Source organism: Neoarius graeffei, chromosome 9, assembly GCF_027579695.1.
Source record: "Neoarius graeffei isolate fNeoGra1 chromosome 9, fNeoGra1.pri, whole genome shotgun sequence".
Taxonomy (NCBI): Eukaryota; Metazoa; Chordata; class Actinopteri; order Siluriformes; family Ariidae; genus Neoarius; species Neoarius graeffei.
The window spans coordinates 93,179,468-93,193,062 of record NC_083577.1 but is presented as its reverse complement, the minus strand read 5'-3'; the positions used below and the strand labels follow the sequence as shown (position 1 = coordinate 93,193,062).

The 13,595-nt window shown below is 44.3% G+C and overlaps 1 protein-coding gene across 1 annotated transcript in view; it reads right to left on the bottom strand.

The window, feature by feature from the left end:
- Positions 1 to 5,643, bottom strand: part of si:dkeyp-118h9.7 (sacsin) — a 38,886-nt gene extending 33,243 nt beyond the window's left edge. Inside the window, exons 1-2 of the mRNA XM_060930481.1 lie at positions 5,494 to 5,643; positions 3,321 to 3,375 (exon numbers count right to left, since the gene is read on the bottom strand). Of these exons, the coding sequence (XP_060786464.1) occupies positions 3,321 to 3,355 (35 nt within the window). The 5' untranslated portion in view covers positions 3,356 to 3,375; positions 5,494 to 5,643. The remainder of the gene's footprint in view (positions 1 to 3,320; positions 3,376 to 5,493) is intronic.
- Between the last annotated feature and the right edge of the window lie 7,952 nt (positions 5,644 to 13,595).

The following is a 13,595-nucleotide window of genomic DNA, read 5'->3' as shown; positions in this document are numbered from 1 at the left end:
CCAAGGAGCTTGCAAACCACCTCAGTGACTTCGGCTTGGGTAATGGACGAGTCCACCTCTGAGTCATCAGCCTCAGTCTCCTCAGTGGAAGACATGACGGTGGGATTGAGGAGATCCTCAAAGTATTCCTTCCACCGCCCGACAATGTACCCAGTCGAGGTCAACAGCTCCCCACCCGCACTGTAAACAGTGTTGGCAGAGTACTGCTTCCCCCTCCTGAGGCGCCGGATGGTTTGCCAGAATTTCTTCAAGGCCAACCGATAGTCCTTCTCCATGGCCTCCCCGAACTCCTCCCAGTTCCGAGTTTTTGCCTCCACAACTGCCCGAGCTGCAGCACGCCTGGCCTGCTGATACCCGTCAGCTGCCTCAGGAGTCCCGGAGGTCAACATGGCCCGATAGGACTCCTTCTTCAGCTTGACGGCATCCCTTACTTCTGGTGTCCACCACCGGGTTCGGGGATTGCCGCCACGACAGGCACCAGAGACCTTGCGGCCACAGCTCTGAACAGCTGCATCCACAATGGAGGTAGAGAGCATGGTCCACTCAGACTCAATGCCCCCCTCCTCCCTCAGAAGCTGGGAAAAGCTCTCCCGGAGGTGGGAGTTAAAGACCTCCCCAACAGAGTGCTCGGCCAGACGTTCCCAGCAGACCCTCACCATACGTTTGGGCCTGCCAGGTCTGTCCAGCTTCCTCCTCTGCCAGCGGATCCAACTCACCACCAGGTGGTGATCAGTTGACAGCTCAGCCCCTCTCTTCACCCGAGTGTCCAAGATATAGGGCCGGAGATCAGATGAAACGACAACAAAGTCTATCAACGACCTCCGACCTAAGGTGTCCTGGTGCCACGTGCACTTATGGACACCCCTATGCTCGAATATGGTGTTCGTTATGGACAAACCGTGACTAGCACAGAAGTCCAATAACAAAACACCACTCGGGTTCAGATCGGGGAGGCCGTTCCTCCCAACCACGCCCCTCCAGGTGTCACTGTTGTCGCCCATGTGAGCATTGAAGTCCCCCAGTAGCACAATGGAGTCCCCAGTCTGAGCACCACTCAGTACCTCTCCCAGGGACTCCAAGAAGGCCGGATACTCTATACTGCTATTTGGTCCGTAGGCACAAACAACAGCAAGAGCCCTCTCCCCGATCCAAAGACGCAGAGAGACGACCCTCTCGTTCACTGGGGTAAACTCCAACACATGGCGGCTGAGCTGGGGAGCTATAAGCAAGCCCACACCAGCCCACCGCCGCTCACCACAGGCGACCCCAGAGAAGTGAAGAGTCCAGCCCCTCTCGAGCAGCTGGGTTCCAGAGCCCAAGCTGTGCGTGGAGGTGAGCCCGACTATCTCTAGCCGGTACCTCTCAACCTCCCGCACAAGCTCAGGCTCTTTCCCCCCCAGCGAAGTGACATTCTATGTCCCAACAGCTAGCCGCTGTGTCCGGGGATCAGGTCGTCGAGGCCCCTGCCTTCAACTGCCACCCAATCCACACTGCACCGGCCCCCTACGGCTACCTCTGTGGGTGGTGAACCCACAGGAGGTCGGGCCCACGTCACCGCTTCGGGCTGAGCCTGGCCGGGCCCCATGGGCAAAGGCCCGGCCACCAAGTGCTCGCATACGAACCCCAACCCCGGGCCTGGCTCCAGGGTGGGGCCCCGGCTGCGACATACCGGGCGACGTCACGGTCCTCGATTTTTTCTCCATAAGGGTTTTGGTGAACTGCTCTTGGTCTGGCCTGTCACCTAGGACCTGTCTGCCTTGGGAAAACCTAACAGGGGCGTAATGCCCCCGACAACATAGCTCCTAGGATCATTCAAGCACACAAACCCCTCCACCACAATAAGGTGGCAGTTCTAGGAGGGGATTAAAAATACTATTACTGTTAATACTGTACACATTTAAATAACGTGCCAATTTTATTTTTTGAACATTTGTTTGTAAAAATCTGAACTGGGGGTGACTGTCTGTCTGTCTGTCTGTCTGTTCATGTTACAGTTAAGGGTCTATGGTATTTCCCAGGCATGACTGAGGAATTAGAAAACAAAACAAAACTAAAAGGGTATTTGATAGACTGCGTACCTCCGCCAAGCCACATATTAGAATATCCAGATGTTTACTAATCTGTATCCGGATCAACATCAAAATCACATCACTTCATCTGAGGTTAATTCTAAAGCTGTGCACCAAATTTCATCCAAATCTGTTCACTAATTTTTGAATTACATTGAGAACAAACAAACAAATCCTGGATCCACATATATAACCGGATTTGGAATACAAATCTAATCAATTGTTCACTGGCCCATGGCTCACCTTTCCTCCAAATATCATCAAAATCTGTTCACTATTTTTTGAGTTATATTGGAAACTAACAAACAAACAGACATTGTTTGTTGGGAGGTGAAAACATAACCTCTTCCGACAAAGTGGTAACAAAACACTAAACTATTCTACACCAGTAGGGGGCAGTAGTGAAGCACACCCAGAAACATACTAAATAAAAATATCTTGTATCCTGACATGCATACAATATTGTACAAATTATATTATTCAATAACACGGTAATAACGGCAGTTTCTGAGAATGGAGAGTGTGCCAGATGTGATAAAGGTCACTATAGAGGTCGAGTACTGAATGAAAGTGTTTTACCTGAACAGATTAAATATCTGTATTTAATTCTACAGGAAACAAAGGAAATGTTTGACCCTGTGATGAAAATCTGTGTGCAAAACCACACCCTGTTCACTGCACAGGGGACAAGTTCAGAAGTGTTTCTTATCATTAGTCTGGACCTGAACTCGTGGAGCTCTCCCAGTCCTCGCCAACAGATTTGTTTAAGGGGTGTAAACAGCTTGTAGGTGTCGTTGTGGGCCTTCTTTCCCAGGAGTAATTATCAGAAGGTTTGAGTGTGTTTGTGCAGTGTGTGATGCCAGATGTTTGGTGGAAAATGGTAGATTTTAGATTTCAGTACCTCTGGAATCATCATTACACATAACAGGAGATTTGTCTTTGGTTACACAGTATTTTCAGTGAAAGGGGTGGAGCTGAGCAGCTTTTAATCTGGCTGAAGGCGGAGTCTATTTGTGGGCTGATAAAATATAACCATATAAGCATAATCTTTGAAATTATCTGATGATAACAGATCTAGGAGCAGTCTCAAATATTACAAACTGCATCTTTAACAACACACGCAGACCCCGTTACAGTGAAATAGGGTGTGGCTGAGTGTCAGCTGACTCCACATCAGTACTGAATGAGATCCGCCGTGCAGTCCGTGTGTTTTAGCCAGACCTGTTCATCCATACATCTCACATCACTCACTTTTTTTTCTTCTTGATTGTTGGTGGTAAAGTCATCGCTGCAGCTTTATGTTCTCCTGTGAACACAAAACATAACGCATCATTAATAAATCATCACTGCGCGTCGTGCTGTTTCAGGAAAATAATCAGTGATTGAGTGGTGTGTCAATGATTGTTTTCTAACTCTGTGATTTTTAGATGTTTGGTCATAAAAAGGTTTAAATGAATAACCTTTGGAGATACAAAGTCACATTTGGTGTGTTAGCCATCAAACTAGCAGACGCTCATTCAGAGTGACATACAGTGAATACACACACACACACACACACACACACACACACACACACACACACACACACACACACACACACAGAGCACTGGGGAGCAGGTGGGGGTCAGGTGCCTCGCTCAAGGGCACTTCAGCCATGGCTTTTCCTGCTGGGCCATGAATTGAACCAATAACCCTTTGGACCCAAAGCTGCTTCTCTCACCTTCAGGTCACAGCTGCCCATCTCCTCTCCTGCAGTCTAGGTTTTATTGAGTTATTTGTTTATTTATTTTATTATTTATCTATTTATTTATTCGTTTGTGGTGTGATGGTATCGCATTAAGGGCTGTAATTAGAGTGAGTCCCTGACTGTCCTGCTCTGGAACTGCAGCTTGTGCTTCATGGCATCTTTTATGTTGTTTGTTTTGTTCTTGTGTGATTCCTTTCTGCATCTGTTGCATTTATTTGCATGTGTGTGTGTGTGTGTGTGTGTGTGTGTGTGTGTGTGTGTGTGTGCATGCGTGTGTGTGTGTGTGTGTGTGTGTCTGTGTGTGTGTGTGTGTGTGTGTGTGTGTGTGTGTGTTCCACTGCGTGTGTTGATTCTGTTTAAACCTGATCAGTGTGTATTACTCATGTTTCAGGATTCTTTCGATGCCTCTGCTGATTGCCTGCAGTTTTAACACTTAATTTCATTAAAAGAGAACAAACAAAAAGACAATAAAACAAAAGAACAAAATGACAACTTAAATGCCTGAAAGGTGCTATATAAATATCTCATCTCATCTCATCATCTCTAGCCGCTTTATCCTGTTCTACAGGGTCGCAGGCGAGCTGGAGCCTACACTGTGAAACCCGATAAGGTCACTGAGCTCAAAAATTTTATTGAAAACGATTACGTAAAAATTTTTGAGGTAAGTAACTTAAATTTTTTAAGGTAAGATTTCTTAAAAATTACAATTAAGTGTAACTATAGTTTAATTTTTAAGAAATCTTACCTTAAAAAATTTAAGTTACTTACCTCAAAAATTTTTACGTAATCGGTTTCAATAAAATTTTTGAGCTCAGTGACCTTATTGGGTTTCACAGTGTATCCCAGCTGACTATGGGCGAAGCTGTATAAATATAATATATAAAATACATTATTATTATTATTATTATTATTATTATTATTAAGGGAGAGGTGCTGAATGCAGTACTCTTTTTGAACTAGGGGGCGCTAAAGATCTCTATATTCAAGGAGGATATGACATAACCCGCCCTTTCAGTCCTCTCTGACCCACAGTGCAAACAGGCAATGCAATAAATAAAAAATAGAATAACTGAAATAAACAATATAAACTTCAGCCCAATGTTTACCCAACCACATGACTTTGAACACCCGGAGGAAATCCACACAGACAGAACACGCAGACTCCACACAGAAAGGCCCCTGCCTGCCGCTGGGCTCGAACCCACAACCTTTTCGCTGTGAAGCGACAGTGATAACCACAACACCGCCTGGATTTTTTACTATTCATTCATTCATTCATTCATTCTTTCTTTTAGTTATTTAGTTCGTTATTGGTCGGTAGTTTGTTAGTTATTAATTAGTGTATTCATTCACATCTATCTATCTATCTATCTATCTATCTATCTAGAGGTGAGTTCTGACTCGGGCGGGGATAGAGGAGTAACTCAGCGCGCTTTAAGTCAAGTCAACTTTATTGTCATTATGCTCCACATGCTCATCCTCTCTGAGCCGCAGCGCAAACAGATAATACAGCAAATTAAACTCCGATATTAAACAGATCAGTAAAATCACCGCCTCTCTCAGTGTTATTATTACTGTTCTGTCTGAGCTCCGTCAGGAATAAAGTGTCGGACCTGCAGCTGATGAACCGGCGCCGGTAATAAAGGCTGCGGAGCGGATCAGAGTCACTGCACTCACCGAGTCCTGCGCGCGCTGCCGGTGCGAGTGGGTGGAGTGGAGCTCATCTCTCTCTCTGTCTCTCTCTCTCTGTGTCTCTCTCTGTCTCTCTCTCTCTCTCAGCTCCACCGGCTTTTAAACCCCGCAGAGTTTCGCTTTCCCCAGTGCAGAGCCGCCATCACACAGAAACGAAACAGAAGCCAGTTCCGCTGCTGAATCCTCCTCACGACTCCGAGTCATTTCAACTGAACCGACTCCTCATGCAGCAGCATGGAAGCGGACAGCTGAATCACACGGGTTTAATATTAATGAGCCGGAGGGGTGGCTGGGTTTAATATTAATGAGCCGGAGGGGTGGGCTGGGTTTAATATTAATGAGCCGGAGGGGTGGCTGGGTTTAATATTAATGAGCCGGAGGGGTGAGCTGGGTTTAATATTAATGAGCCGGAGGGGTGGCTGGGTTTAATATTAATGAGCCGGAGGGGTGAGCTGGGTTTAATATTAATGAGCCGGAGGGGTGGCTGGGTTTAATATTAATGAGCCGGAGGGGTGAGCTGGGTTTAATATTAATGAGCCGGAAGGGTGAGCTGGGTTTAATATTAATGAGCCGGAGGGGTGAGCTGGGTTTAATATTAATGAGCCGGAGGGGTGAGCTGGGTTTACTATTAATGAGCCGGAGGGGTGGGCTGGGTTTAATATTAATGAGCCGGAGGGGTGGGCTGGGTTTAATATTAATGAGCCGGAGGGGTGGGCTGGGTTTAATATTAATGAGCCGGAGGGGTGAGCTGGGTTTAATATTAATGAGCCGGAGGGGTGGGCTGGGTTTAATATTAATGAGCCGGAGGGGTGGGCTGGGTTTAATATTAATGAGCCGGAGGGGTGGGCTGGGTTTAATATTAATGAGCCGGAGGGGTGGGCTGGGTTTAATATTAATGAGCCGGAGGGGTGGGCTGGGTTTAATATTAATGAGCCGGAGGGGTGGGCTGGGTTTAATATTAATGAGCCGGAGGGGTGGGCTGGGTTTAATATTAATGAGCCGGAGGGGTGGGCTGGGTTTAATATTAATGAGCCGGAGGGGTGGGCTGGGTTTAATATTAATGAGCCGGAGGGGTGGGCTGGGTTTAATATTAATGAGTCGGAGGGGTGGGCTGGGTTTAATATTAATGAGCCGGAGGGGTGGGCTGGGTTTAATATTAATGAGCCGGAGGGGTGAGCTGGGTTTAATATTAATGAGCCGGAGGGGTGAGCTGGGTTTAATATTAATGAGCCGGAGGGGTGAGCTGGGTTTAATATTAATGAGCCGGAGGGGTGGGCTGGGTTTAATATTAATGAGCCGGAGGGGTGGGCTGGGTTTAATATTAATGAGCCGGAGGGGTGGGCTGGGTTTAATATTAATGAGCCGGAGGGGTGGGCTGGGTTTAATATTAATGAGCCGGAGGGGTGGGCTGGGTTTAATATTAATGAGCCGGAGGGGTGGGCTGGGTTTAATATTAATGAGCCGGAGGGGTGGGCTGGGTTTAATATTAATGAGCCGGAGGGGTGGGCTGGGTTTAATATTAATGAGCCGGAGGGGTGGGCTGGGTTTAATATTAATGAGCCGGAGGGGTGGGCTGGGTTTAATATTAATGAGTCGGAGGGGTGAGCTGGGTTTAATATTAATGAGCCGGAGGGGTGGGCTGGGTTTAATATTAATGAGCCGGAGGGGTGAGCTGGGTTTAATATTAATGAGCCGGAGGGGTGAGCTGGGTTTAATATTAATGAGCCGGAGGGGTGAGCTGGGTTTAATATTAATGAGCCGGAGGGGTGGGCTGGGTTTAATATTAATGAGCCGGAGGGGTGGGCTGGATTTAATATTAATGATCCGGAGGGGTGGGCTGGGTTTAATATTAATGAGCCGGAGGGGTGAGCTGGGTTTAATATTAATGACCCGGAGGGGTGAGCTGGGTTAAATATTAATGAGCCGGAGGGGTGAGCTGGGTTTAATATTAATGAGCTGGAGGGGTGAGCTGGGCTTCACTTTCATTTCACTGTAAACTCCAGGAGTGATGCTGAATCATGTCCTTCCTCCTGACACAATCACTCTGGGTCGGCTCACTCAGCTGGGAATCAGATCTCTTTATAATGTCCGAGTCACTACTCAAATAACCAGCAACCATTTCTGCATCTTTACGCATGGGCGTCGCCACCACTGAATGTCCCCTTCACATTTCACACTATTGTTCTTCTAAAGTTTACTGATTCTGCCTCATTCTGACACGTTTCTTGGATCCACTCCTCCTCCTCCTAACCCAGGGCTTTTCAAAGTGTGGGAGAGTCAGACCCCCCTCAGAGAGAAAATAAACAACAAACAGCCCCCCCAGAGAGCAAATAAACAACAGCCCCCCCTCAGAGAGCAAATAAACAACAGCCCCCCAGAGAGCAAATAAACAACAGCCCCCCTCAGAGAGCAAATAAACAACAGCCCCCCCCTCAGAGAGCAAATAAACAACAGCCCCCCTCAGAGAGCAAATAAACAACAGCCCCCCCAGAGAGCAAATAAACAACAGCCCCCCTCAGAGAGCAAATAAACAACAGCCCCCCCATAGAGCAAATAAACAACAGCCCCCCCAGAGAGCAAATAAACAACAGCCCCCCCTCAGAGAGCAAATAAACAACAGCCCCCCAGAGAGCAAATAAACAACAGCCCCCCTCAGAGAGCAAATAAACAACAGCCCCCCCCAGAGAGCAAATAAACAACAGCCCCCCTCAGAGAGCAAATAAACAACAGCCCCCCCCAGAGAGCAAATAAACAACAGCCCCCCTCAGAGAGCAAATAAACAACAGCCCCCCCAGAGAGCAAATAAACAACAGCCCCCCAGAGAGCAAATAAACAACAGCCCCCCCAGAGAGCAAATAAACAACAGCCCCCCCAGAGAGCAAACAAACAACAGCCCCCCCCCCCCCCTCCCCCTACAGTTTTTGTTGTTGCTATACTCACAGAAATGATTCCTGGCAGAGTTAGTTTTTATGCATTTACATCTATTTGATTTTCTTTAAAAATGTGTATGTTTCAAATGTATGCATCTAAATTAATTATAATCTACATAATTTAATCAATTCTAAAATGTATGAAATGTAATTAATTAATACATATTAATATGGTTTAAATAATCAAAGGTATAAAACAAACATGATTCTGTTATTTAAAATTTATGTGATTGGTTTTCATAGAAGTTATTAGAAGAAATGGGGAAACCGGAAACGTTGTTAGTCCAGTAGGGGGCAATAGCGCAACTTTTTGGAAGCTGGCTGCCAAAGATACATAGAAGAAGAGGAGGAAGCTGAACTCTGGTAAATTCTGGTTAAAGTCAGTTTCATGTTGGACATTAATTTAACATTCAAAATCCAAAGATAAGCCTCGTCAAACTCACCTTGAAAACAAAGGCAAATGTCCCGCATTCCACAAGACTGATTTCCCCCGGATAGATCACGCTCTCATTCTGAATGTTAGATGAATGTGCGATATGAAATTGGCATTACCCAGCAGCTCGATTGTTGAAGCGGTGGAGAGAGATGGATGTTATTCCAGGTGGATTGTGAAGGAAAGGGGGATACAAGTTATGAAGTGGCAGAAATTGTGGTGGCACCAATGTAAGAAAGAGTTATAGCTATAAATCTATTTGTTATACTAATCTGTCAAGTCAAGTTTATTTGTATCGCGCTTTTAACAATGAACATTGTTGCAAAGCAGCTTTACAGAATTTGAACAACTTAAAACATGAGCTAATTTTATCCCTAATCTATCCCCAATGATGAAGCCTGTGGCGACGGTGGCAAGGAAAAACTCCCTCAGACGACATGAGGAAGAAACCTCGAGAGGAACCAGACTCAAAAGGGAACCCATCCTCATTTGGGCAACAACAGACAGCCTGACTATAACATTAACAGTTTTAACATGAAGTCAGTTTCGTTGATGTTATAAACTCTTCATTGATGGAAACTTGAGTGCAAAACTGTTCATGACAACTGCAGTCCTAAAGTTAGCAAGACAACTGTAGTCCTCAGCCATAAAAGCATTACTGTAAGAGTCCAGAGCGTCTTCCAGGTGTGACTTTCAACTGTCCACATGGGGCCGTCCTCCACAGGAGCGATGCGATGAGACTCCAGCCAGACACAGGGCACCAGGATGGATCAGGCAGGTCCGAGGGGCAGAAGAGGTTCAGCATCTCGATCTCAGGACCGACATGTAACTCAAATCTGTAAATGTTACTGTAGCACCACCATTGCATGTAGGTTGACAAAACTGCACTTGTTCATTGTGTGAAGTTCTCTTTTATGTGCCGTTGCTTGACACAGTGTGATTTCGTTATGAAGACTGCATGATGCCATGCCATTTTTGTTATGAGTATCACTAAATCGGAAAAAAGTAAAATGCACCCACTAAAGTCACTGTTGGTGGTGAACAAAATTGCACCTGTTCATTATTTTGTGTGTCACCATTGCTTGACACAGTGTGATTTTGTGTTATGAAGTTTGCATGATGCCATGCAGACCCGCAGCCTGTGAACAGGCAAGGCAGGCAACTGCTTGGGGCCCCCTGGCCTAGGGGCCCCCTGAAAGTCAGGGCCCGAGGGCTTATTTATTTTGTTTTTCATTGTTTTTATTGTTCTTTACCATTGTATTTTCACATTTAGAATTTGAAAAACTTTGGTTTCATACATTTTTCGTTGGTGTCAGATTATTTATAACATATTGGTGATGAACACTGGTCAGACGGGCCCCCTGGAAATTTTTGCTTGGGGCCACAACAGACTCTAGAATCGCCTCTGATGCCATGTCATGCCTGTTCATTGTGTGAAATTATGAATATTCTCATTTTTAAACAGACAGCTGAGTGTCACTATTGCTTGGCACAGTGGCATGTTGTGTTACATCTAAAACTAAATAAAAAAGGAAACACAAAATAAAAAGTAAAATGCACCCATAAAGTCATTGTTGGTGATAAACTGTGTCACATTCATCTCATTATCTTGGGCAGAGCAGTGGGTTTAAAAACAGGCTGATGAATATATGGACTCGTTGAATGAGGACTTATTGTTGAGTCTCTAAAATAGTCATTGAATTACCGTAAGTGACTTTTGTAGGTAAAATTAGGTTTTTAACAACCTGTTAAAATACACCAGAATGCAGGAAATGGCATCTAATTAATTAAAAATGTTCTGGGGGAGGACCCCCCACACCCCCCACCAGTGTGTCCCCCCCCCCCACATTAAAAATGCGTCTGACGCTCCTGTCTTTACCACTTTTATGAAAGAAGACATAAATATGCAAATTAGGACACACCCCATGTCCTGCCATCTCAAGCAGCTTCTCCACCACCATTAACCTATTTCACTGCACATAAAGAGCCTGAAAAAGAAAAAAACCTTCAGTAATGATCTGTTATGTGCTGAAAGGTAAAAATCTTTGTCACATTTAACTATGTATGACAATATATTTAATATTCATTCATTCAAGGAAATTAATTGTAGAACATATTTAAGGTAGATAAACTACTTTAACAAGCACTAGAAACATTTACATCAGATTTACTTATTTATTTATCTAAATTCATGATTTTTATTTATAGTCTTCTTTTTACATATGTATTCAAATATTTACAGCCCCAGTTCCATAAAAGTTGTAGTGAGATGTATGGGGCGATTCTCCAACTATGGTACATTTTGACCTGGACATTTTCAGAGAATGTAATGTTTTTTAATTAAAATATTATTGGTATACTTTGTTTTCCCATACTGCCTAGATACCTGCCATGAAGTTGGCTCCAATGATTTTTCATGAATAATATAGAATTTTCAACCTTTTTTCTAGACATGGCAAAGAAATCGTCATTTCCATCACCTAACAAACAATGTGTTTTAAAGCAAAAATGTTCAAAGATTTTATAAACATGTTTTATCAAAGATCACACTGACATCTGTCCAAATCTAACATTCATTTATTTCTCAGAAATGTAAGTGTAATGATTTTACAATGTTAATTCTGAAAAACGCTTAATATTATGTTACTGAAACCTTTAATTTCATAGTATACACTTTCAAATCAGATATTTTTCAACTCATATACATAATTATACCCTACCTTCAACATCACACCTATCAACACAATAACAATCATTGCCTTAACTCTGTTTTCAAAATGTGTTTTACCTAAAAACGTGTGTGGTTGTGGAAACGACATGGGGTGGTGGAAAAGACAGGAAGTGGTGGAAATGACATTACAGATATAATCGGTTTTCCACTGAGAGAGAGAGAGAGAGACAAGAGAACAGTGGAATCACAATCAAAAATCAGTCTCACAGATCATTTTGGAAAAAAAAAACACTGTAAAACTTGCTGTCTAACGGGACAGGGCATATTTGCATTTCACGTCTTTGTAATTTGTTCTAAAAACAATACCAAGATTTAACACCAAGATGAATTAGTTAGACTAGTTAAACAGGGGCGGCACGGTGGTGTAGTGGTTAGCGCTGTCACCTCACAGCAAGAAGGTCCTGGGTTCGAGCCCCGGGGCCAGCGAGGGCCTTTCTGTGTGGAGTTTGCATGTTCTCCCTGTGTCCACGTGGGTTTCCTCCGGGTGCTCCGGTTTCCCCCACAGTCCAAAGACATGCAGGTTAGGTTAACTGGTGACTCTAAATTGAGCGTAGGTGTGAATGTGAGTGTGAATGGTTGTCTGTGTCTATGTGTCAGCCCTGTGATGACCTGGCGACTTGTCCAGGGTGAACCCCGCCTTTCGCCCGTAGTCAGCTGGGATAGGATCCAGCTCGCCTGCAACCCTGTAGAACAGGATAAAGCGGCTACAGATAATGAGATGAATGAGTTAGACAGCAATATTGAAAATCTTAACAATCACAGTGAGTACCATAACAATATCATAACAATCATCCTGAATATCACAACAATATAATTAGAACATCATTATAAAAATGTTGCCATGGGCCAAATGTTCAGACATTAAAGATCAGAGCATAAGACACTTAGTTAGACAGTAGTTATTACAAATCATAACAATTATGTGCGTATAGTAACAATATCATAACATAATGAATATCATTACAATCATGGATATCATAACAATATCAATATCAAAACATCATCATTGTCTTATGGCTTTGTCAAGTTTTTCTCTAGTTTCGGTAAGGTCTCAGTACACGTTTGCTCTTGATTTTTTTCTTTTCTTGCCTCTTTTCCTCTGTGTTGTCTCTGGTGTCGGCTCCAGCTGATGTGGCATGGGAATAACCATAATGTTTTCAGGGGATTGTGGTGGTGTTGCCCCTGCCAGGAAACTTTCTGCTGTCGCGACCATTTTAGAGACTCCTTTAAGTCTACTGCGTCTGTTTTGCTGTGTAATTCACCAATTTCTTCTCATTTTTCTTTGGGTCCTTTTTGGCATTTCTTTGACAGACTTCACTATACCTTTCTCTTTTTTCTTTAAATATCTTTCTCTGTCTTTCTTTAGGAATTCCGCATACTTCACTGCGTCTGATTTTATTCTCTCCCTGTATGATTTTGACTTCTCTGCCGCTGTTTTTCATGCCATCTTAAAAAAAGCAGAGAGACCACTTAGTTGGCTTCAATTAACATAATTCCCGAGGACATCAGTGTTTCCCATACATTGTCAAGACTATCAAAAAAAGTCAAAGTCCTTCCCACGCCTTACAGTACCTGGTATTCCTAGGCAGTCTCCCACTCAAGTACTAACCAGGCCCAACCTGTATGTGGCGCATCGGGCGGCGCCGATCTCCGTTTCCATAGCCCTCGGCCTCTCGCCTATTACATAGCTGGGGTTACAGTGGGGGGCTAGTCCTCTGGTAACCACGAGAGTTTAACTCCCCATGCGCATCTGTATTGCAGCGTGCCTTGCCAGATGGCGGTTGGTACCATTTTTATGATGGTCTTTGGTATGACCCGACCGTGAATAGAACTCACGATCTCCAGATCGAGAGGTGGACACGCTACCACTAGGCCACTAGTCGGTCTTGTCGAGACTATGGCGGCCTGCAATAGTCTAAATTTGGAACATGAAAAAATATTTCTGCCATACTGATGTCTCAGTCAGTCTCTTTTGTTTGCATTACTTTTAATT